General features: G+C 43.9%; 1 protein-coding gene across 7 annotated transcripts in view; it reads right to left on the reverse strand.

The window, feature by feature from the left end:
• The window catches only part of NFE2L2 (NFE2 like bZIP transcription factor 2), a 161932-nt gene that overhangs the window by 13724 nt on the left and 121642 nt on the right, over nt 1-26566 (reverse strand). Inside the window, exon 1 of one of the 7 annotated variants that reach the window (XM_001145876.7) lies at nt 20540-20995. The exons of 3 other annotated variants lie outside the window; for them this stretch is intronic. In XM_001145876.7, coding sequence (XP_001145876.4) covers nt 20540-20584 — 45 coding nt within the window. In that variant the 5' untranslated portion in view covers nt 20585-20995. Of the gene's footprint in view, nt 1-10833; nt 10855-19410; nt 19671-20313; nt 20430-20539; nt 20996-26566 lie in introns of those variants that run through there. 3 more of the 7 variants (XM_009443801.5, XM_063790593.1, XM_009443802.5) reach the window with 3 other exon arrangements.

A 26566-nucleotide genomic window follows, 5' to 3' on the forward strand; every position in this document is an offset into this window, starting at 1 on the left:
CTTTCGGAGGCTGAGGTAGGTGGATCACAAGGTCAGGAGATTGAGACCATCCTGGCTAACACGGTGAAACCCCGTCTCTACTAAAAATACAAAAAATTAGCCAGGCGTGGTGGCGGGTGCCTGTAGTCCCAGCTACTCGGGAGGCTGAGGCAGGAGAATCGCTTGAACCCGGGGAGGCAGAGGTTGCAGTGAGCCAAGATCGCGCCATTGCACTCCAGCCTGGGTGACAAGAGCAAAACTCTGTCTCAAAAAAAAAAAAAGTTAAAACTTGTAGAATGGTGGTGGTTATAAAGGTAGTAGTCAAGATCAACAAGATTAGTGTAAATATCCTAAGTGGATCACTAATCCATCTACCCATCAAATACCACCCCTCAGATGCCAGGGATACAAAGATGAGTAAGAGACAGTCTCTGATCTGAGTTATGAGACAAAGTGATGAGAAGCAAGTAGAAGCCCAGGCAGCATGGAGGAGGTGCCACTAAATCTGCACAGAAGGACCTCACAGAGGAGGTAACGACTGCCACAAAGTGTATAACTGGCCTACTGTGTGAATATCCTTCCAATAAACAAGGGTTAAATCTATTTTCCAAAGGCCCAGCCCAAGTGGGCATTTGAAAGCAAAGGAGGCTATGGACATGGCAAGAACACACAAGAAGTAAATAATCTCGGCTGGGTGCGGTGGCACACGCCTGTAATCCCAGCACTTTGGGAGGCCGAGGCGGGCAGATCACGAGGTCAGGAGATGGAGACCATCCTGGCTAACGGTGAAACCCCATCTCTACTAAAAACACAAAAAATTAGCAGGGCGTGGTGGTGGGCGCCTGTGTCCCAGCTACTTGGGAGGCTGAGGCAGGAGAATGGCGTGAACCTGGGAGGTGGAGATGGCAGTAAGCCAAGATCGTGCCACTGCACTCCAGCCAGAGGGACAGAGTGAGACTCTGTCTCAAAAAAAAAAAAAAAAAAAAATACATCTCCATTCTCTTTATACATCCTTCGTCTCCCTTCTTGGTGGTGGCAATGTTTTCCCTCATCTCCTCCCCAAGAGGCTCTGAGTCTCTAGCTCAAGGAAAATTCTCATAAAGAGACTTCTTCCTCGTCTTTTGACTTTTCAGTTAGTATGACTCATCCATCTCAGCCAAGATGGGAATTACTGTTAATGCCACACTGTCACGGAACGCTACAACTGGAAGGGACCACAGGAATCACCCAGACAGCCCCTCTTGTTTTGCAAATAAGGGAACAGGTCTAAAGAGTGAGATCATTTGTGCAGGGTCAGAGGTCAAAGGATTATCAAACTACTAAGGGTCTACTTTTCTAATTTTACAACTCTTGCCAAGTTATTTGGCAGAGGGAAAAGATCTTTGCTTCACCTTAATTCTTTTTAAATTAGCATCTCTTGCTCCAGTCTGCTGGCCTCACAGGTACCTAACAGCTTCTATTACACCTGGTGTTTGCATACTTCATGGTTTACAGGAGTGTTCATGGGTGCTATCTCATTTGAGCCTCACTACAGTAGCATGAGGGAGGTGGGCCAGGTATTGTAGTCTTTTTTTTTTTTTTTTTTTTTGAGACAGAGTCTCACTCTGTTGCCTAGGCTGGAGTGCAGTGGCACAATCTCAGCTCACTGCAACCTCCACCTCCTGGGTTGAAGTGATTCTCCTGCCTCAGCCTCCCGAGTAGCTGGGATTACAGGCACCTGCCACCATGCCCAGCTAATTTTTGTATTTTTAGTAGGGATGGGGTTTTGCCATGTTGGCCAAGCTGGTCTCGAACTCCTGACCTCAGATGATCTGCCTGCCTCAGCCTCCCAAAGTGCTGGGATTACCAGCGTGAGCCACTGCGTCCGGCCTGTAATCTTCATTTCTAGATGAACATGTTGAGGCTGCGGGGATTAAGCAACCTGCCCCAAATCACATATTCACCAAGTAGCAGAGGCAGGACTCCAGTCCAGACCTTCTGACCTTGAGCGTGGGAAGCTTGTCCACTGCTCCTTGGTGTTCACACCACAACAGACACGTTCTGGAAACCACTTTAGCCCCGTGCCTTCTCCCAAGGCGGGAAACTAAGAGTTAAAGGTCTGCCCTCTGGACACTCAGACTTGCCTGCCCCATACGACTTAACAGGCAAATCAAGCCAATTTAACTTGCCTGAAGAGAGCTTAGCATTGAAATCAGGACAACTCGCTTGCATAGGGGGAGTTTTGCATTGAAATCAGTCTTCCCATAAAGCCAGTAATTACCCCATACTTTGTATGTCTTACAGGGTTTTCTTACTATGGTCTGACTAAACTCGTTTAGGGCATGAAAATGGCTTTTTAAAAATAGATACCAGGTGTACGTGGTATAAAATTTAAAAGTTGCAAAAGTAATTTCCCAGTTACCCTCCTCCAAGGCAATCACTAGTGTCAGGGTTTTTTTTGTTTTCTTAGGAAGCCATTAAATACACACAATCGCATATAAGCATAGTATCCCACACTCATTTAATATATTTTGGAGATGGTTCTACATCAGGGCACAGAGTTGTAAGTTGTCCCTTTTTCTTTTTTTTTTTTTTTTCTAAGATAGGGTCTTGTTCTGTTGCCCAGGCTGGAGTGCAGTGGCAGAATCACAGCTCACTGCAGCCTCAACCTCCTGGGCTCAAGCAATCTTCCCACCTCAGCCTCCTGAATAGCTGAGATTACAGGCATGTGCCACTATGCCTGGCTAATATTTTACTTTTTTTTTTTTTTTTGTACAGACAGGGTCTCATTATGTTGCCCAGGCTGGTCTCAAGCAATCCTCCGGCTTCAGCCTCCCAAAGTGCTGGGATTACAGGCGTGAGCCACTGCACCCAGACTTTGCCTCACTATTTTTAATGACTGGACATTATTTCATTACACAGATGTACTGAAACAGTATTACTTAATAACATAATTATTTAATCAGTCCCCCATCTGACTTTTGTTTCTTTTTGCCATTACAAATATTGCTATAATGAATATCCTTGTATATAAATCATTTCATAAATGTGTGAGGGTATCTGTAAGATAAATACTTAAAAGTGGAGTTGCTGGGTCAAAGAGTATATACTGCCAAATAGCCCTACATAGAGATTGTACCTTTTACACTCGCACCAGCAGTGTGAGCGTGCATTTCCCCATGCCTTTCCCAACTCATGTGTCCTTCACACCTTGTATCATATTGGCACAGGGTACCCACTCAATAAATACACATTAACTGCTTATACAAGGCCTCCTACATTAATTCCAGGATCATTTCAGAATTGGGCCCTTCCCACTATCTCTTAACAATAAAATTGAGGCCAAAGAAAGGAATAAAGTCCGGGCGCCGTGGCTGAAGCCTGTAATCCCAGCACTTTGGGAGGCCGAGGCAGGTGGATCATAAGGTCAGGAGTTCAAGACCAGCTTGGCCAACATGGTGAAACCCTGTCTCTACTAAAAATACAAAAAATTAGCCGGGCGTGGTAGCGGGAGCCTATAATCTCAGCTACTCCAGAGGCTAAGGCAAGAGAATCGCTTGAACCCAGGAGGCAGAAGTTGTGGTGACCCGAGATCGCTCCAAGCCGAGATCATGCCATTGCACTCCAACCTGGGCAACAAGAGCGAAACTCTGCCCCACCCCGCAAAAAAAAAAAAAAAAAGAAAAAGGAATAAACTTCCACTCCAGAAGTGTCAGCCAGCAAACAGCATTTCTTTAACCACTGGTGTGTGCCTAGCCATGCTCCAGCCAAGCTAATTTTCATTTGTGCCTTTGGAACTGGCAGCACATTTTGTAGGGGCAAGGAATGCAGAGGCTGGGGTACCCGCAGATAAGACCGAGGTTGGGCAAAGTCTCAGGAACACTCAAATGTGACAGGCAAAATCAGTAAGCTCAGCCTTTCTAATAGACAAGGCAGACTTGAAAAAGCAAGTCCAGCCAGGTTGACCCATCTACTGGCTCCTTAAAGACCAGGAAAAGGCTTTCTCTCTAAAGATGTATCACTCAGGAACAGGTGTTTACTGGCCACTAAACTACATTTAGAACAACCAACTGACTAAGGAGAGCTGACAGTGATCATGGAGACCGCAGTTCAAACCCCAGGTTTATAAATGAGGATCCTGAGGCCTGAGATGCTAAATGGGCAACTGGCCCCAGGTCTGACCTAACTGAGCAGAATCCAGGGGTGGGTGGCTGTCGCCTGGTCAACCTAACACAAATTAGATTTCAAGCTAGACTTTCCTACTGCAATTTCTATCACTTAAAAATTCATTAAATATTAGGAATTACTTTGGAAACTGACCCTTAGAGAACTGTTGTGTGCTATTCAAGTCTGTAACCAAATTAATGGCCTATGAAATTCTGTTATGAGAAAATTGCCCAATGTCTGACCTGTACTCTGTTTCTTTCTTTTTCTTTTCTTTTTTTTTTTTTTTTTTTTTGAGACAGAGTTTCACTCTTGTTGCCCAGGCTGGAGTGCAATGGTGTGATCTCAGCTCACCGCAACCGCCGCCTCCAGGGTTCAAGCGATTCTCTTGCCTCAGCCTCCCAAGTAGCTTGGATTACAGGCATGCGCCACCATGCCTGGCCAATTTTGCATTTCTAGTAGAGACAGGGTTTCTCCATGTTGGCCAGGCTGGTCTCGATCTCCTCACCTTAGGTGATCCGCCTGCCTGGGCCTCCCAAAGTGCTGGCATTACAGGCATGAGCCACCGCCCCTGGCCTCTGTACTCTCTTTCTTATTTTTCAGAGGACTTTCCTTCTCCAACCCGCAAGCTCTGAATATTGTGTGGTTCTGTAAGACTGTGCCTTTGCTCAATACTATAGGAATAAGAGCCTCCCAGTTCTCAGCCCTTTCAGGCAGATCATCTCCCCTGCTCAGCCTCCAGCATTACATTATCAAGCGCAAACCTGGCTCAAAATTAGTGTGGGCCCCTAAAAACTGCCAAAACAGGCATGATGGCTCACACCTGTTATCCCAGCACTTTGGGGGACCAAGGTAGGAGGACCACTTGAGCCCAGGAGTTTTGATATCAGCCTGGCCAACATGGAAGATGCAGTCTCTACAAAAGAGAAAAAAAAAATAGCCAGGCGTGGTGGCGCGTACCTGTGGCCCCGGCTACTCAGAAGGTTGAGGCATGAGGATCCTGGAGCCCAGGAGGTTGAGGCTGCAGTGAACCATGTTTCTGCCACTATACTACAGCCTAGGCCACAGAGCAATACCCGGTCTCCATAAATAAATAAATAAATAAATAAATAAATAAATAAGGCATTTTCTTCACTCCGGGTCTGGTAGAATTTCTCTGCAACTCTGATGTCTGCTATGTTTCCAAGTAAAACCAGGATCCAAGGCAAAGGCTATAAAGCCACTGGGATCCAGTCCCCATCTGGGAGGAGGTCAGTCATTTTATAGTAGCCTCTGGCCTTGGTCTTATCACTTGCAAAAGGTTGGAGCTGGGTTAGGTGACCCCCAGGATCCTTTCCTCTAAATACCTCTGATTCTATGAAGTCCATAAGTCTGAAAATAATGATTTTTTTTTTTAAATAGGCTACTTTCAGCTAAAGCAGCACTAATAGAAATATAATGCAATCCACATGGGTAATTTTAAATTTTTTAGTAGCCTAGCCTCACCAACAAAAAAATAAACAAGTGAATTTAATTTTAACAATATATTTATTTAACTCAATATATCCAAAATTATTTTAACATGCAACCAAAATAAGAAAATTATTAACGAGGCGACAAAACACAATACACACTACAAGAAATCTTACCCAGCATGGTAACACGAAATGTAGTCTTGCCAACACTACAAGGTATATTTAACAGAAAAATATTTTATACTATTTCTGTTTTAAAATTTAAATCAAAATTTAACAAAATTAAAAATTCAGTTCCTTGGTTGCATGAGCCAAATTTCAAGCGTGAGGGACAGTGCTGCATAAACCTACAATGTGGTCCTCCACACTCCTTAGGGGTGACTTTGACAGAACCAAACTCTTCGGTTTTGCAAATTACCTCCTAAAGATACACTGAAATCAATGGGAAAATTCACCCTTCCAAAATACCTGAGACAGTATTTGTACTGTTAGCAATTATTTGTAAAAGCTACTCAATAACCTGAAAGAACTGGTGTGAGTCTGAATTACTAGGAAGGCTCATGATGGCTAAATGGATCATTTTGATGTTATTCAACAATGTTATGGTGCAGATGCTATTCAATTACCATGACTATTGCAAAGGTCATCTGAAGAATGGATAGAAGTGAGAGGCCTTAGGTGCTGGGAGGGTACTACCTGTTCCAACTAAAGATATAAATTAACCCGGAGTTCAGAAATTGTATTTCAACTGCTTTCACATGTATGAACCCACTAAATAATTATGTTGGGGTAGTGTTTACCTGGTAAGCTTTCATATTAAGATCTGAGAATGAAAGATCTCAGTGTCAAGATTCTAAGCCCAGATAAAGACAAGTATGATATAGTCTAACTAGTAACATAATGGCCACCATTTTTATCTTGTACTTTCTATGTGCTCAACACTCTTCCAACCACTTGTCCCCATGACCTCCTTCATACGCACACCAATCCACCCAGGTGGGTAGTAGTATGATCATTACCATTTTGGAGTAAGGAAACAAAAACAGAGAGGTTAAGTACTTTTGCCTGAAGACATCGCCCCATCTGATAAATGGTGACAGTGAGATCCAACTCAGGTTTATCTTAAAGAACCAGAGTTCCTATCCACTCGAGGCTTCCTCAGGGAGGCTGCACAGTGCGATGTGCTTAGGAAGCCAGGGGGTGCCAGGTGGGGCCTCTGCTGCTACCTAGCCGTGTGGGTAACTGTGGCCTAGCCACCGAACCTCCCTATGCTGTTCCTGCAATGGAAGGCCAAGATGATACCAGCCCTTACGGAAAAGTTTTCCATATGAAAAACAAAGGATGTAAATGCCCCTTAAAAATATCGGACAACCCAAGGATGTCCAAGGATGAGGTATTAGTACTATGAATAAATTCAGCTCCTGTTGCAAATGCCAAATGACCATGAGAAGCATCTACCTTTTAGGGTTCTGGGTCTAACTAGTAAATAAAAGAATAGAAGATGAGGCCATTACTTGTTTATGTATCAGCCGTGCATGGCAACAACAAAGGTAGTAAAAATGTAAAACGTTCGGCTGTCATCTCCCTCAAGGGTCTTAGATTTTCTTTCCCTTCACAGCTCTGGCCAAATTTAGTTAGGGGTAGTTATTACAAAAGAAGTGTCTTAAAGCCTTTAAAGGGTTACGAGGATGGCAAAAGGACAAAGCCACCCAGGCCAGCTCAGTTCCTGTTTGGATTTAGCCTTCCACTGATGCATTCCCACTTTCTATAAACTCTCTGTCCCTAGACCTTGCCTATGGACACTGGGTTTCTAGGCCCAGAACCTCAGAGTAAGAAATGCTGCCACAAGTGAAGGGCTGAGTCTGGAAAGGAATCCTATGAGATGGTTTAACAATCCTCATAAGTACAAGGAATCCAGCAGACAGGCTGGAGGGTCTTCCAGAGGAGCCGGGGCAACGTGTGGGGCCTCTGCCATTCTAGGGCACACACCAGGCCTTGCTATGGGGTTGGTTTTCTGTCTCAGAAGACCTCAGTCTCCACAACAACCAGGACCTCACACAAGGACAAGAAGACCAAGGAGAATGCTGTTATAGCAAACAGCAAAAAAGGGCGTGAGTGTTTACACTGGAACTCGAGGGATTTTTGCCAGGCATGGTGGCTCATGCCTGTAATCCCAGCACTTTGGGAGGCCGAGGCGGGCAGATCACGAGGTCAGGAGTTCGAGACCATCCTGGCTAACATGGTGAAACTCCGTCTCTACTAAAAATACAAAAAAATTAGCCAGGCGTGGTGGCCCGTGCCTGTAGTCCCAGCTACTCAAGAGGCTGAGGCAGAAGAATGGTGTGAACCCGGGAGGCGGAGCTTGCAGTGAGCCGAGATCACACCAGTCCAGCCTGGGCGACAGAGTGAGACTCTGTCTCAAAAAAAAAAAAAAAAAAAAAAAAAAAAGGGATTTTTTTCAGGAAGAAATGGAATGATGAAAATGATCACAACCACCATTTGCTGAAGGTGTGCCATGTGCTATTTCCTGTGCCCAGTTCACTTAGTTAATTCTAGGAAGATGATGTCACAGTAACATCAATGTAAAGATGATGAAACGGAAACACACCCTATTGTAAAATCTAATGACATAACCTCTCTTTGCCTCAGTTCTTCACCTATAAAACAGGAAGAATACTCCTCACCTCACAGGGCGTAGTAAGGATTGCAAAGGGCAGAAGAGTTTGTCAGAGCATTTTGTACCGTGCCCAGTGTTGCAGAGAGTCCAACGGACTGCAGCTGTTGTTAACAGCATTGCTAGATGTCCACATCTGTCTGCTTGGGGCTCACAGGAAAAGCTCATAGGAGAGAAAAGAGAGGAAATTGTTTTTTCTTGTCTTGGGCAAATATTGCTAATCATTGTAATTAGAAGCAAGGATCAGACTGTTAGAATTTACTAAAAATAGTAAATCAATCTAAGAGAAGGGTAAAAAGACAGAAACTCTCTGTGCCACCTTGAGGAAGAAAGGAATCCATTCTTTAAGCAAAATGGCAACTTCTGGCTAGTTTTTCCTCTCCTTTCATCAGTGACCACACTGGTGGATGAGTATCTGTTAAAGCACAGGAACAGCGGAGCATGCAAGCTTGAGCACAATCCACTTCCCTCCTTAAAAACGGAGGCTCTAAAAAGTTATTTTTACATGTCTAACAAGGATACAATTTAGAGTTACAATGACAGATCCTCAATCTGTGTGCTGATGTCAAACCAACTAAGCCGTCACAACAATGCTCAGACCTACACCTTGGCAGGAGCCCGCTCACCATCTCCCTGCCTCCAACCTGTCCATCTTCCAATTCACCTGCCACAGTAACTTCCTATCCACATCCAGTTTACCTGCCTTGCCCTTTCCAGAATCTTCTTCCATGGTTTCCAGATGCCCTGTACAAACTTGAAACAGTGCACATGAGCACTGAAGGCCCTCTATGGCAACCCCCAAGTTAACCTTGTCAGCCCCACTGGCCCAATATTCTGTCATAGTCCAGCTCATATCTGCACCATTGCTTGGGCTTCCAGCTGAAGCCTGAACCAAACAAAATCTACCTGCTTAAAAGAAAAGTCTAGTTAAAATGGCAGTTCCTCCAGGATATCCTCTCTGAGCACCCCAGTTAGAAGTCACATTTTCTCATCTGCACTGTCACAGCATTGTCATGTATTACAGACTAGTTTATATTAAATATCAAGCTCCTAGAGGGCAGTTAATGGACTCACCCTCAAACTGACTGAGCAACTATTACGTAAGCACCAGGCATGGCGCTAGACATCAGAATTACACAAAAGATTAAAATACAGTCTTTACTTACAGGAACTCATATCCTAAGCAGAGGAGACACAGAGGAGCAATTTGAAAAACAAATGTCCCTCAAGGGGGATACGTGCTGCATTATCTTGGAAGATTAAAACAGCTTCATGCCCTGAAAGTTTCCTAGGGTGTGTAGATACCTAATAAATAGTTGCGGAATGAGTAAGTGTATATTATTTAGACTCACAATTCAGTATTTTCATTGTCTACCTAAGATATATGGGGTTAGAGTTCAAATTACTTAAGTAACAAAGATACCATGTTTTATATCATATATGTCCCAACTACTAGTCATAGAAAAATTATTTAACATCATTCCCATTAACAATACTTCTAAATTATTTCTTGGATATGCTACTGGAAATAAAGTACGATATCTTAAGAACTATTAACACTCACCCCTTCAAATAAACAATAAAATAGATTGTAAGAGAACAAATGTGATCATATCTTCAAATATCCTTTAAAGAATTTTGCAATGTGGACAATATAACAATCAATCAACTGCTGATTAAGTGAATTTTCTTAGCGGATTCTAGTTACTTCCCTCAGGCTGATGGTCAGAAAAAGGATGAGAAGTGGGCAAACTTACTTTCCCCCCTTTACTCTCCTATCTCAGTATTCAGACTTCTTCAAAAAGTGCCCAGCAGAAAAGGTGGCTAAGCCCCAGAGAGATATGACATATATGATTTTAACTTCATCTCCTTGAAAATTAAAATAGTAACAATGTTTAGTTTATCCTTTTGTTACCAATTCCTTGCAGCTGTAGGTCTGAGAAATGGCCAACTTCAGCAGTAACAATTACCATATTAAATGTTGCTCTGCCTGAAGGGATCTGGACAAGTCACTCTACCTGCGTAAATAAAATATACCCAGACTCTACCTTTGTGGCACTTTCATTATATTCCATGACCTCTGTCCCATCACCTGCTTCAGGTTAGGATAAAAGGTGTAAACAAGCTGCCACCTGGGGAGATGGCAGGCTTCCCTACAAAAAACAAGAAAGTAATATTCTGCCATTTCCTAAGAACAAGCAGCAATGTCCTGGCTTCAAATGGTCTCTAGAAGTCCATGCACCATCGTGCTTCCACTGGGGCGGTTGTATCACCCAGGAGCATTAGGAATTGTATGGAGGTGGGGTGGGGCACTTTCTGCTTGTCACAACGATCCGTGGAACAGGACTCTGCTCCAAAGAGAAGTCCAGCCCATGCGTCAACAGCGCCCCCACTGGTCCACATGGAAGGAACTCCTTAAGTAGCGGCACTGTCCTATCAATCTTTATAAAGGAGTCCCTCATTCTTTAGCAGCTGACAGAATGTCTGTAGGTCATTAGACAATGAAAAAAGAAAGAAGAGAGGGAAGGAGTAAAACAAGCAGAGAATAGGGATTATGGACAGTCAAAATCCCAGTTCTGCTACCTGCAAGCAGTGTTGTCCTGGCCAAATGGCTTAACCTCTTTGAAAATATTCATTACTTTTCCCTTTTCTTCCCCATAATCTTGCCAGTTCTGTCTGTATTCAGATGTCTCCTAACTCCAAAGTCTGGTTCTTTTCACACCATAGGAAGTGAGCTGGTAACATGAATGAAGATGAAAGACTAATCGTTTCCTCAATCTCCATTACTGCACAATTTACAGCACAATTGTACTGTTATCAAGTGAACTTTGGAAACCTGCAGCACAGAGCAAGAGCCGCATACTCCCGGGGACCCAGACTTCCAAGAGGCCTGCAGAGGCAGAAGGGAGGGAGACGAATGAGTTTCTATCTAGGCGAGTCATGTCTACCCGCATCTCTCTGAGGAGGAAAGACTTTACTTCTCAGGATCAACGAGAAGAGATATGAGCTTCCCCCAACTTTTCTTAAGATACATTCCCCCTCCTTCCTGATCCTCCCACCAAGGGTGGCCCCTGGATCACAGTTTGGAAGTCACTGCCCTAAGGATTTCACCAAACAGGCAGTGTGGTAAAGAAGTTTCTAACAGAGGGTGAAGTGCTGTCTCTGGAGGATAAGATACAACCGGCACCCACAGGATGATTCTCATTCTTGGTCCTGGTCTCTGCTTGGGAACCAGCAGGAGAAGAACATGTGGGTTGGCGAGTGGGGGCACTGCAGCTGACACAAAGTAAACCAGCCCTGTTCCAGTCCACTAGGGTTGATTTTTCTTTTTTTTCATTGAGACAGGATCTTACTCTGTTGCCTGGGCTGGAGTACAGTGGCATGATTATGGCTCACTGCACCTTCAAACTCCTGGGATCAAGCCATTCTTCCACCTTAGCCTCCCAAATAGCTACAATTGCAGGTGTGCACCACTGGATCCGGCTAATTTTTTAAATTTTTTGAGGAGACAGCGTCTCAATATGTTGCCCAGGCTCATCTCAAACTCCTGGTCTCTAGTGATCCTCCCACCTTGACTTCCCAAAGTGTTGGGATTACTGGTGTGAGCCACCGCACCTGGCCTACGGTTGTTTTTTCTATGTATATTTTAATTATGTCTCATTGAGAATCATCAAGAATAAAAATAACATGAAAAATTGGCAAGTTTTCCTACTGCAAGTAAAAAACTCTCATTTTTTAAGGAAAATGAGAGTTTTTTACTTGCCAGAGGAAGTCACTACCAGGAATTTTAATGGTTAAAAAAATTATTTTCTTTTTGCGAAATATTCATGGTTCTTCAACACTCTCTAGACGCAACAGCAAGGCTCCCTGGCCCCAGTACTGCAAGTACAGGTCCTTAGTCAGCCCTCAAACACCTCAAGAAGAGGTATATAATTCCATCATGCATCATACCTCTGTGCCTGTTACCTTCACAAAAGGCAACAAAGAACTATAGTCATTCTTCCCTCTATTCTAGTCCCTTAGGCAGGGAATAGGTTGGGTTTTACATCCATGTGCAGTATTATAATTTTATGCAGAAGCAGAGCAGACAAGAGATTGTCAGGTCTGAAATAAAGCAAAATTCTATACGCCTTAACAGTGGGCCCCCTAAATACACAGTCAATATTGTCCTCATATTAAGGTCATTTCTTTCACACAGACATTGAAGGTACTAATCTACTCTGAATGTCAGCTACATTCTTGCAAAAAAAAAAAAAAAAAAAAAAAAGGAAAGGACATTGAATGAGAAAATGCAAGAAGTGTATGTTGCATAGAGCCTAAATCTTAACTGAAGTCCTTCTGTTTTGAGGTACTTGAATCACATTATGTACATCATTCAATACGAAACTCCTAAGTAAAATAACAGGATACCATTTTCAAAATCTTAAAGCAACAAACTACTGATGACTAGAATTAGAAAAGCATGCTTCCAGAAAGGTGACTAAATACACCCCCCCACACAAAGGGGCAACGGTCAAAGACAAGACTGGAATTGGGCCTTGTGAGCTCTGCCTGGCAACCTTGGCTGTGGAGGCCACAGTGGACAGAGTTACCCACTCTCTTCTGGGCTTGTTCCCACCATCTGTGGGGTGGGTGTATAGGGCTGGGGCTAAGCCAGCTTCAGAAGCCCCCCGACCATCACACCATCAAGTCTCTCAAGTGGGACTGCTGTGCTGTGGCACGCACACCCACACACAAGTTGCCAACAGTTTGGAAGTTAGCCCCAGTTTCCAAATATGTCAACCCAAAAGCCATTTAGGTAAATATAAGTGGGAGCCACTACAAAGTGGGACTTTATCAGGCAGATACAGAGAACCAAAAAATGAAGTTGCTGAAAGTTGCTGTAGAGATTTAAGTCTTTTGTTTTTAACGGAGGAAGATAATGAGGCCCAGGAACACAGCTTCCTAGAGTAAGACAGTGTTCCCTCCTGGCCTCCAGGATGTTCAACACCTATCCCAAGCTTCTGAGCATTCTGTCCTCACTGGCTTCTCTCAGTGCTATTTCCAAATAATCTAGATTGCAAGTTATCACAGGCCACATTCCTGAAAAAACACAGAGCAATCCTGCTGACCCACTTCAGGGAAGCCCTTTCATAACAAAGTTACCCAAACCTTCTGGAGGGGTTTAATGAGCCCAGGTTATATATATTTAGTGAGTTTCAAACACTCGCCAGGCACTTTGAAACACAGTTCCTGAATGTAGGTGTTAACTGTAAGGCTGTGAAGGGCAGTGATCAAAGACAAAAGCACTTGCTTTCATGATTTAAATAAGACATCCTAACCAGATTTTCTAAATCACTATACACTTCAATGGATACCAAGCACTGAGGTGGGTCCCCTAGGGCAGGGGTCCCCACCTGCTGGCTGCGGAGGGGTCAGTGGCCCATTAGGAACCAGGCCGCACAGCAGGAGGTGAGCAGTAGGCGAGCATTCCCGCCTGAGCTCCACCTCCTGTCAGATTAGCAGCAGCATTAGTTTATCAGAGAAGCCGGAACCCTGTTGTAAACTGAGTATGCAAGGGATGTAGGTTGCCAGCTCCTTAGGACAATCTAATGCCTGATGATCTGAGGTGGAACAGTTTCATCCTGAAACCATCCTCTACCTCCTTCTATGGAAAAACTGTCTTCCACAAAACTAGTCCCTGATGCTAAAAAGGTTGTGGACTGCTGCCCTAGGGCACTGGCTCTCAAACCTGACTGCTCATTAGAATCCCCTCAGAACCTTTAAAAAATAGTGATGCCTGGGCCCCACCCCCAGAGATTTTGATTTCATGAGGGTTATGGCCTGGGCATTAGTTTTTTAAATACTGATGGTGAGTCTAATATACAACAGTTTGAGAACCACTGCTGTAAGAAACAAACAGAAACATAAAAAGTGGAAACAACTCAAATGATCATCAACTGGATAAATAAAATGTGGTATAGCCACACAATGGAATAGTATGCAGCCATAAAAAGGAATGACGCTATTGATATACGTTGCAACATTTTTAAACCTTGAAAACATATTGCTGTGAAAGAAGCCAGCAACAGAAGGATAAATACTGTATGATTCCATTTACATGCTATTCCATTTACATGATATGTCCAGAATAAGCAAATCCATAGGTACAGAAAATAACTGAGTAGTTACCAGGGGCCAGGAGAGTTGAGGGGAAATGGGGAGTGACTGCTAATGGATATGGGGTTTCTTTTGAGGGTGTTGAAAATTGATTACAGTGATGGTTGCATAACTCTATGAATAAACTACTAAATTCATAGGGTTGCATAACCCTGAATTAGATTAAATGGGTAAATTGTAAGGTACGTAAATTGTATCTTACTTTAAAATACACATATATCTCTAAATTCTATCTACTATAGAGGGAAAAAAAAAAACAGATACATAAGTAAGACAAGTATCAAGAGAGATTTAAAATGCCATTAGAGAGGATCACCTAAGTAATACAGAAGGTAAACACTATAAACTCAGAGGAGGCATCAAAGCCTAAGTGATCCATATTTTTCTTTTCTTACTCATTTTTCTTCTCTGATTTGAAAAAGCAATAGAGTTCAGAGCTTGTCAGTGTACAGCTGATAATACAGGCCCTAAAGTCTCAGTTCTAACCTTATTTGGAATGGCTATTTAGCATTGTCTTAGAATTAAAAACAAATATTCAGAATACAGGCTGTTGATGGACTGTAATGACTCTCAAGAGTCAATTATCAACAGAGCCTTTGAAAGATGGACTTGGAGGTCAGGCGCAGAGGCTCACGCCTATAATCCCAGCACTTTCGGAGACCAAGGTGAGCAGATCACCTGAGGTCGGGAGTTTCAGCCTGGCCAACATAGTGAAACTCCATCTCTACTAAAAATACAAAAATTAACCGGGTGTGGCGGCACACACTTGTAATCCCAGCTACTTGGGAGGCTGAGGCAGGAGAATCGCTTGAACTCGGGAGGTGGAGGGTGCAGTGAGCCCAGACTGTACCAATGAACTCCAGCCTGGGTGACCGAGTGAGACTCTGTCTCAAAAAAAAAAAGACGAACTTGGTGCTGTAAGTCCTACTTATGCCCTGGACTTGTCTTTACTAGTACCAGCAGTTTGGACCAAATAAACTTACATGCTCAAATACACAAAAAGACTTTTAAATACCAGGATTTGCAACACACAGGTATTATAGTATATATGCCATAAAAACGAATGATTAAACGTGCCTCCCCTACTCAAAGTTCTTAATATACTTAATAATCATAGTTAAGAGTTATTTATTATGGCAGAAACTGACACACAGAAGGCTCAAACTTTAGGTAGCACAGGATTTTGTTTAACAGTCTTGTTTTCATGTCTAGGGTATAGTCTGGTATAAGAAATCCATCTAGGCCAGGCGCAGTGGCTTAAGCCTGTAATCCCAGCACTTTGGGAGGCTGAGGCAGGCAGATCATGAGGTCAGGAGATCGAGATCATCCTGGCTAACACAGTGAAACCCCATCTCTACTAAAAATACAAAAAATTAGCCAGGCGTGGTGGCGGGCGCCTGTAGTCCCAGCTACTCGGGAGGCTGAGGCAGGAGAATGGCGTGAACCCGGGAGGTGGAGCTTGCAGTGAGCGGAGATCATGCCACTGCACTCCAGCCTGGGCGACAGAGCAAGACTGCGTCTCAAAAAAAAAAAAAAAAAAAAAAAAAAAAAGCCATCTGTATTTCTCCAACAGTTTCTGAATGTTAATATTTAATATTATACACTTGAACATATTTTTGCTTTCATTTACAGAAAACATACCATTAGCAATTGAATAAATCTTGGCCTATACCTTAAAGCCCTTTTAATAAATGTTTGTTGGCGCTTATTTAAAAGCAGGTAGCAGTGAAATTTCAATAGCTCCTAGAAATTAGATGATCAAAGAATAAACTCTATTCTCTATTTGTGGCAAACTTATAATGAATATACATTTCTACAGTCAGAGATGAAGACAAGCAGGTTAAAAATGACATCTAGTAAACTTGTCCTCCTCTACCCTGGTGTGCAACATATTTCAGTCAACTTTCAGAAAGTGGCTGGACCAAGCATTTAAATGCCCTGAGGTTGACCTGGACCAACTTTTAGGCAAATCATCCATAAGATCCTATAAGTCCTGCAGCACACTTAATTCAGACAAATAAGACAATAATTCCAAAAACAACTTAACAATAAGGACTAAGAAAGTGTTTAATTTTGAGATGTACTATTCTCAAAGACCCAAGAGTAAGCTTCAACTAGATAAGAGTTGAGCCCTTATGCTTGCTATAGTTCAGAAGTGCCAAAACATGAGATTAGGGTTGAATTTGCGCCATCAGCTTTCTGCTAGCTGTTTTCAACTCAAATTTTCCCCATTCTGCTCTCTTTCCTTCAGCCTGGTTTAACCCTGTCTGTCACACTCTTCACCATATTCTTACTACCAAACTTATTTTTGAGCACTACTTCAAAACAAAAAGAGCCAATGGAACAGAAGAAATATACCAAGTAGCAAGGCAAACAAAGGCAAAGACTCCAGTAGCTAAGAGATTTAATTAAGAAAAAAGGCAAACAGTTTCTGAAAAATGTGAGGCAGAATCTTGGACATTGCCAAACATCAGAAATTTTTAAAATTATTATTATATTAAGAAACAGACTGGCGTAGTGGCTCACACCTGTAATCCCAACACTTTGGGAGGCCGAGGCGGGTGGATCACCTGAGGTCAGGAGTTCGAGACCAGACCAGCCTGGCCAACATGGTAAAACCCCATCTCTACTAAAAATACAAAAATTAGCCGGGCAGTGGGTGCCTATAATCCCAGCTACTCGGGAGGCTGAAGCAGGAGAATCACTTGAACCCGGGAAGTGGAGGCTGCAGTGAGCCAAGATCAGGCCACTGCATTCCAGCCTGGGCAACAGAACAAGACTTCATCTCAAAAAAAAAACAGTCCTGCCTTTCTAAATTGAATCCACCGAGGCCTCTGTGTCTTCCTTAAAAGGACCACAGTGGGTAATTCCATTGATGGATTGTATTCACTCTCCCTGTATTTAACAAGGTCCACCTCCCCACATCACATACAGTGATTAAATGTCTTGCTAAATGGAAAGCTGCAGACATTAATCTTTTATATTCCGGCCTCTCCTTCCCCCAGAATAGGCAAATCTCAACTTACCCACTTTTTAAAGTGTGAGCTTTTCTTCCTATTTAGAGTTTAAGGAGTTTTGGTATAGTCTGGAAGTGGTCATTAGAAGCCCCCAGGAGTCAAACCTGTTTGAATGCTACCTTGGCCACTCAATAGTTTGGTCACCTTAGCAGGTCCTGGCCTTTCTCTATGCCTCTCTCCTAACCTTTCCTAACCTAATGCCTGATCTAACTATTATGCCTGGTTTTCCCAACCTGGAAACCAGGGATAATAATATTTCCCGTGAGGTTACTGTAAAATTATGCATGTGAAGCAATTATGTCTGGCACCCAGGGACGTGCCCAGTAACTTATCTATTATTATCTTAGTGCCAAATTCTTCCTGCATACTGAAAAGTTAACCCAGGCTTGAGGACCAGTTAAGGAGGAAATATTGACACAAAACCCCCATTAAATGTCTTCAGTCAGGACAGAGGAAATTCCCAGAAAAAAAAATGTACTTGTTGGGTTCCTTTTTTTCATGCAGCTTTGTTAAACATGATTTATCCTCAATAAAAACAAATATTAAGAAAAATGATGCATTTGGCTTTCAACTTTTCCTGGTAATCCTAAAGACAGAGTCAGTTTTTCCCCCAACATTGCTTATAAGAACCCAGGGCAAGAAAGAAAGATTTCAAAATGGCCCAAGTTATTTTTAATGCGTAAAAGACTGATGTGAGTTATGCATTTATCCTCCTACATGCTGCTTCCACAACCTCTCAAGAGATTTTTCACATATCTAAAAAGTCAAGTTGTTCTTTGCTTAACATTCATTCAGGAGATGAGAGGCCTGTCCTATTTTTCTTTTGTTTGACTTAAAAATAACCTCATCGGTCTATTTCAATATCAACTTCATCCCTCATCTAGGAAAGTGCTTTATCTCTCCAAGACACCCTTGAAAAGAGTAATGGATGGTTCCTTCCACTAATGGAGATACTGAATCTAAGGCTCTCCTTACTGCCCTGTTTATCAACACATCCTCTGCACAGAAGGTGAAAAACTATATCCTACTACCACTTCACACCTGGAGAGTTTTTTTGACAAAAGGTCAAGAAAATGTTTGACTCTGTTCAAATCTTTATGGATGACAACAATCTAATATGAATCATAAACAAAATCAATTCTAAATTTTCTTGTTCTTTTTCTGTTTTCAAATATGCAAATCGATGTCTGATTACAAAGGTAGAAAAGCAGTTATTTTTATCAAACGTAATTGGAAAATACACACTTAATGCGGTACATATGCTTCACGCATTTTTGTATAAGGAATGTTATATTACACAGCAAAGAAAGAAAAATTCAAAAATAATAGAGGGCTGTAGACAATTCCGGAAATTAGAAAAACTAAAGTTCATTTTTATCATATATCCTTCAGTCAAACAAGCATTCCTATAGATAACTCTTGAACAGCAGCTATTAAATAAATCGGAAGGTACAATTTAATTCTTCACTAGTTGGAACCAGAAGAATACAATCCCAATGAAGACTGGGGAAAAGTTCAAGACAAACATCTTTAAAGGGGGAAAAAAAGCACAATTAATACATTGTCCATAACTTAAAACTTTACAATAGATCTTTGGAATTAACCGAAAACTTTACATTTAACAGCATAAACGTATTTACTGTACATCAAGTACACATTTCCTTGAATTCCAATTTTTTCCTAAAATTCATTTACAAAAGAAGTTAGAAATATAAATATCTACTTTTAAAGTTTCTACAAAGGATGAGCAGAAACTTCTTTTCACTTTTATAACAATTTACAGAAATTAGCAAGTATTTTGAAACGCAAGCGTTCCACTCTCTGCCCCTGCAGAAGAGGGGGAACATGTTAAGAAATTGAGGCAAATTCTCAACTGAAAAGGAAACATATATAAAGTACTCATGGGAGAAATAATAGCTGAAAGCAAAAAATTACTAACAGACTAAAAGCAATAGAAATTCTAATCTACACTCGCAACTCTTACCCTTGACAGCACAGAAGAGAATATCCCGTCTTACACATTTTGGAATTGCAATTCTGAAACGCTAAATCCAAAGACAAAGCCGCTCTGGGGAAAATAGCAATTGCGCAACAGATCAACAGCTCCAACTTGTCCCTTGGCCCTGGCGCGGCGAGGTTTGCACGCTATAAAGCAGGAAAGGGCCAACCGAGGGCTGCTGTGACGGCCAACCGACCGCTGTCACGGAAGCCAAGGCCACGCGCGCGGTGAGCGCCACCAGGGGGCACCGCGTCCGAACTAGAAGCCCCGGGTGCCGCCGACTCCGGCCTCAGAGTCCACTGCCCTCGCCCGCACTTTCCCGCGGCGTTACGAGGGGCCAACTCCGGGTGCCCGGGCCCGAACCCCTCCCCGGCCGAGAAAGTGCGCGGGGCCCGGCTCAGCCGCCACACGTCGGGGCTTCTGAGCCCGCTGGGCACTTCAGGCGCTCCTCCCTCGTCCCGGGTCTGGGCTTTCAAGAGAGCTCAAGGCTGCCAGAGAGTGATCCGAGAGATGGATGACTTCGCAAAGCAGCGCCCACAGACGGCCCAGCGGGGTGAGCGCGCCGCAGCCCGCACTCAAGGAGGTCTTGGGGCGCGGCGAAGGGGCTCCGGGTCCCAGCCCGAAGGCGACCTCAGTTCCCCCGAGAGCGGCCCCGTGACTAGGCACATTTTTGCCGGCACCGAGGCGGGGGAGCCGCGCAGCCCCGGAAGGGCCGGGCCGCGCCGGCTCAGACGGCCAGCGTCCGCCCCCTCTTGCCCCGCCGCCCACCGGGCCGCTCAAACTTAGGGGCTCCGGAGTCCCAGCTCTGGGGCCCGGGGACGCGGCTGGATTCTCCCCCAAGGCCCACGCGCGCGGGCTCAGTCCCCAGACCTTCCCGCAACTTCCCACCTGTTCGCCCTCGGGCTCCTGGTCGGTCGGATCACCCGGCCGCGTCCCCGCTGCCCCTCCCCGCCCTGCCCCGGCGCAAGCGCGGCGGCTCTAGCCAGCGCCGCGGTCCTGGCTCTGGCCAGACGTGGGGGAAGCCGGTTGCGGCTGTCCCTCCCGGGCCGCGGTTCCCTAGCTCCCCCGCCCCCGTCCCGGCACCACCGCAGGGCCCAGAGGGCCGAGGCAGCACCTGCTGGGACGGGAGTCCCGGCGACGGCAGCTCCAAGTCCATCATGATGAGCTGTGGATCGTGTGTTGGGGCTCCCCGACGGCGGCCCTGTTCCGGCTGCCGAGGCGCGGCGCGGACAGGGCGGCTCTGGTGGCGGCGGCGGCGGTGGCGGCTGCGTCGGCGGCTCCTTCGGGCTCCCCGGCACTCGGTAATCGGCTACACGCCGGCGGGCCCCTGCCCCGCTCCGCCTCCCGCCCCACAAGGGCGGGGCAAGAGTCCGGGCCCTTCCTTCCCCCGCCGGCCGCGCGGGCTGAGCTTCCGAAAATCCCCCACCCGCGCCGGGGCTGACGCAAGAAGCTCGCGGTCCGGGGGCGGGAAGGGACTGCCAGCTGGGGTCCCAGCAGGCGGGGGACCTAGAGGAGGTCTCCGTTAGCGCCCCGGTGCCGGCGTTCAGTTTGCCCTCCCCCGCAAATAAGGGCAGCGCTCTCGCCCGCGAGATAAAGAGTTGTTTGCGAAGGTCGCTGGAGTTCGGACGCTTTGAAACAGTTTAAACAGTTGGAACAAACACACCCGGAGCCCCGGAAAGGCGTTGGTGTAGGAGCTGCGCCTCCCTGATTTGGAGTTGCAGAACCTTGCCCTGCTTTTATCTCACTTTACCGCCCGAGAATGGCGCCAGCCGGGGTGGGGGGGCTAAAGGTTTGGACCCAGACCGTGCCACTGCCAACTGCCCTCCCGCCCTTGCTCCCTTCCCGGGCTGGGGCCAGTGGGCCCTGCCCAGGGAAGATGTGGACAGCGCCGGCAGCTCGTGTTCGCAGTCACCCTGAACGCCCTCCTCTGAACTCCCACGTGTCTCCATTCTCCTAAGCTCAGGTCGTCAAAGGCAAACGGAGAAGCCCCTTTAGGTCGGAGAGTGGTCAGTATTGCCCACCCAGAGCTGGGAGAAAAACGGGAACCCCAAGAGAACCTCTTCCCACCAAAGCACAGCCACCACGCCACAGATGGCGCCCTTCAACAGTGTGTAATACCACAACATGCTGTAATCGTTTAATCTTTACAAATTTCTTTTTCGCGTACTCACAAAATAGTACAAATTAAAAAAAGAAGTTACAAAAACGTTTGTATAGTATTGGCTCATTTTATAAAAACGTGCCTAGAAAAAAATTGAAGGTTACCAATATATTAAATGCTGTGGAATCAACGATTTTTATGTTTCTCCTTGTTACTTCCAAGTATGCTTTAAATCTGCAGTGCGTATGTTTTATGTCTTACATTAAAAACAATTATTTAAAAATTAATCATTGCCCAGAGAAGACTTCAAGTATTTGAAACCAGGAATATTGTGAACTCTTATAAGGGTTCAAAGAGGATAGATAAATGGTTTAGTTTTGTTTTTTTCTTCCTCTTCTGCATTTACAATCTTTCTAACTCTATACAAGACTGGTTTTCAGTTTCTAGCTTCCTGGAATTATTCAAAACCAGGTGAAGTAGATAATACTGGCAGTGGTTTTGCTATTTCATTCAAAAACCACACACACACCCCTGACTATAGCGATCAACGCCCAAAAAGCTGCAGAGCTTACTTTCTCTAGGTTGCATAATTTGACACTCCCAGGATTTATGTGTAAATTTGTGTATTCAGATATTCCTTGAGATAAGTGAAGCCTAAATTAATTACTTGTAATTGAAGCAAGCTTCTTTAACTCCTATTAATTCCTTTCAGCTGTTATGTGAAAACCCTGCAACATGATCTGCACAATGAAAACAAGTTAGGAGAAAACTGTTTGCAAAGGACCTCACATGAAAGATGCAGAGACATAATAATAAAATAACATTTCTGAGTACAAGAAAAAGACAAGAGTAAATTGTTAACAATTCAAGTTACTTATTAAAATTACGACATCAGAGAAGGTAGACAATGAGCCTAGTAGGTAGGAGATACCAGAGTCATATGACATGGTTACTGCTCTAAAGGAGTTTATAAAGTATTTGGTATTTCCTTGTTAAGCCACAAAATTTCCATTGAGTTTAGACTCAATGAAATAACCTTCATTTTTCCAATGCTGCAATTTGCTGAGAGTATGTTATTTCAGGCATCTGCAGAGTACATATTTTCAAAGGGAGGGGAGCAATATGATAAGAGTTTGAACTTGTTTGAGAAAAACAAACACTAAGGAAAAGCTGTTTGGCATTTGGTTTAGCCAAGTAAAGGGAACCCCATTCTCAAGACCACCCACGTCAAGGAGGTGCCCAGTCTTGGCAGACTCTGGAATGTGATTGTCTTCATATGAGAGCCTGAGCCCTTGCTTTGCCCTCCAAACCTGCCTATTGTGTTAGGAGGGCACAGATAATGCATGTTGAGAAGCTCTGGAGGAGCAAGAAAGAACAAGAAAGAGGAAGTGCTGGTTTTTCTCTCCTGTCTTGCTGCCATGGGATCCTTTTTTGCTGCCAGGCTCTCCTCGCTACTATTTGGGAAAAATACCCTCCAATTGGTTTTATGTTCTATTGACTCTTGTACCTTTTCATTGATTCCTGAATTATTTGCTGTCTTTGGGAAGACAGCCTTCCCTACATGCTTGAGATGTGTCAATTGTGATACCTTGCTCCAGATTGCTCATAAAAAATAAGCATCATTGGCCAGGTGCTCTGGCTGACGCCTATAATCCCAGCACTTTGGGAGGCCGAGGCTGGCGGATCACAAGGTCAAGAGATCAAAACCATCCTGGCCAATGTGGTGAAACCCTGTCTCTACTAAAAACTACAAAAATTAGCTGGTTGTGGTGGCACGCGCCTGTAGTCCCAGCTACTCGGGGAGGCTGAGGCAGGAGAATTGCTTGAACCCAGGAGGCGGAGGTTGCAGTGAGCCGAGATCACGCCACTGCACTCCAGCCTGGCGACAGAGTGAGACTCTGTCTAAAAAAAAAAGTATCATCAAGTAAGTCTTCTGGGTATAAGAAGTCTGGATAATGGTGATGCATTGACCCCCTAGTTCCACCTCCTTTGTGCTCCAATCTGCCAAGTTGCAAGGTGCAAGAAAGTACCGATTGTTTCCAAATCCTCCATCACTTTGAGGCTTCTTCCTCTCTCTGTCACTTCCTCTCAATTGTTCTCCATGTTTGAGCCAGAAAATAATCTTTTAGAATTGTAGTTGAAATTCTACTTTGTCCAGTGTAAAGTATAGAAAGCTTCCAAAGATGGCACCCAGTAAACCACCCCTCCTGATATTGAGGCATTTGTCTAGTCCCCTCATATTGAAACAAGCATGGCTGGCCCTGCGACTTGCTTTAAGGTATGGAAAGAGGCCAGAAGTGACATTATGCCAGGTTTTAACCTAAGCTTGAAAAAGCCCTGACAGCTTTTAATTTTATACTCTTGGAAGTCAGCCATCATCCTAAGAGGTCTGACTACCTTGATGGAAAGAGAGGCCATGGGAAAAGTCATGGAAGATGAAACTCTAAATGGAGAGAGAGAGACTATGTGAACCAACACACCAGACATGTGAATGAAGAAACCATCTTGGACCTTCGAGCCCACCTATTCAAGCCCCCAAAGAACTCCAGCTCCAGCTGCTATATGACTGCAGTCACATACAAGAGACTGTAAGCAAGACCGGCAGAAGACTCCCTGGCTAAGCTAAGTCAACACCAAGAACTGTGAGAAATTATAATAAATCACTTTCAGCTATTAAATTTGGGGGTGGTTTGTTTCATACAATTGATAACCAAAACAGCATACTGTATGTATGGTGACTATCAAAGGCAGGGTTTCCCCTGGCTGCTCTTTGTTTGTTAACCAACATCGGGAGCACAAACAGGGAGATGGTACTTGGTGATTTAATAAAACTCAGACTCTCAGAAGAAAATGACTTCCCTGGGAATGAGGAAGCTGTCTTTCCCATAACATATCTTTGTTGCTACATACAAAGTAAAAAAACGTCATCACACCATGCATCAGTTTCATTTTATTAGACGATGGAGAGATAGTCTCCTTATCAAAATACACTTCACGAACACAGACATTTTATCAATGAAGTAGATGGAGGGATAAATGCATACAGAGGTTCTGACCGTGATATGACCTCATTTGTGCCAGTTATGTAAGATACTCGCTGAATATCTGCTTAGGGAGTTTGAACTTGAGCAACCTGCCCAGTGGATAAACTAAACTCCAGTATAGGCCAGGCGCGGTGGCTCACACCTATAATCCCAGGGAGGCCAAGGTGGGCGGATCACCTGAGGTCGGGAGTTTGAGATCAGCCTGACCAACATGGAGAAACCCTGTCTCTACTAAAAATACAAAATTAGCTTGGCATGGTGGTGCATGCCTGTAATCCTAGCTACTCAGGAGGCTGAGGCAGGAGAATTGCTTGAATCCGGGAGGCGGAGGTTGCAGTGAGCCGAGATCGCGCCATTGTACTCCAGCCTGGGCAACAAGAGCGAAACTCCATCTCGAAAAATAAATAAATTAATTAATTAAGTAAGTAAATAAAATAACAAACTCCAGTACAGCAGTGTTCAAAATATTTGGTGTATTAATTTCAAAACACACCCACATCCTTGGTTCCCTGGGGTGTACACCTCACTGTGCAAACTACTGGTACAATGAGCTGTACATCTCCAAAGCCAGTTTTAACTTGTGTAGTTTCCTGCTCGTAAGAGAAAAAGTATCCTGCAGCAACAGCAATGCAGTGAGTAAAGAGAAAAATGTTTAAAAGAGTCCTTTGAATTTTATGTGTTGATACCTATATAAATATATATGTACAGAAAAAAAAGACAGAATGCATATACTCCAAAATGTTAACCGTAACTATTTTGACTAGATGGAGACTGATGACTTTTTTTTCTCATTTTTCCATGTTTACATTGTTCTAAATAAATAAACATACTTTTTTTTTTTTTTTTTTGAGACAGGGTCTCGCTCTGTTACCCAGGCTGAAATGCAGTGGTGCTATCATGGCTTATTGCAGCCTAGACCTCCTGGGATCAAGTAATCTTCCCACTTCAGCCTCCTGAGTAGCTGGGATGACAAGCATGCACCACCATGCCCTGCTAATTTTAAAATTTTTTGTAGAGGGGGTAGTCTCACTATGTTGCCCAGGCTGGTCTCAAACTCCTGGCCTCAAGCAGTCCTCCTGCCTCAGCCTCCCCAAGTGCTGGGATTATAGGCATGAGCCATTGTGACTGGCCAGCATACATTACTTTTATAAGAAGAAGAAAAAAGGTGGGAGTAGGGTGTGGGAGTAAGGAAAGAACGTTGCTTTTCTCCCATGCCACTGGATCTGTTTTATTTTCAAATTGAATTATAACCACAAGCTTTGTAAATCTTTCCATTTTGTATTTATTTGAGTGGAGCCTGGAGAATTTTACCACATCTTTAAGTGTAGTTGTTGTAAGGTTCTAAAGATCCTTTCTCTTCCAATTTACTGCTATATTTGCAACGTTTAACTCAGCAGAACAGGAGTTACCAAAGACAAAATTTTATGAATAGAGATTAAGAACTGCAGCCTCTCAGTAATAGGCAAAGTAGCCCAAACGTAACATCGCTTTGTGGGGAAAATAAAATACAGAAAAACATTATGCCTAGAGCTATGTCTTCAAGGCCAGTTCTCAAATATTAATAATGGGAGTAGAATATCAGATAATTTTCATTTCCGTCTTTGTATTTTTCTGTATTACTCAAATCTTTACAGAAAGCATTTTTAGAATTAAGGGATAAAAACAATTAAACTATTTCCACTTTGAACAAACAAAAAGCAGACTACAATGAATGGAAGAGCAGAGCATCCTCATAAACAGACCTTACAGATACTCTATAACATTCTTGGAGGCTGGAAAATAAAAAAGGGAAATGAGATTTGCCAACATAATTGTCTCCTGACACTTTCTATTCCATGGACTCTCATTTTGCCCTTTGAGTAATATTAGAATTTAAAAAAAACCTTAGACGTCTTCTGGCCCAGAGATGGGAAGTAAATTTCACTTTGATTGCCAATTCTGATACATTGGTAGTGGCTGCCTACAGTGCTTTGCTGAAAAGTATTCAAACACAGCT

The sequence above is a fragment of the Pan troglodytes genome, chromosome 13 (assembly GCF_028858775.2).
Source record: "Pan troglodytes isolate AG18354 chromosome 13, NHGRI_mPanTro3-v2.0_pri, whole genome shotgun sequence".
Lineage (NCBI taxonomy): Eukaryota > Metazoa > Chordata > Mammalia > Primates > Hominidae > Pan > Pan troglodytes.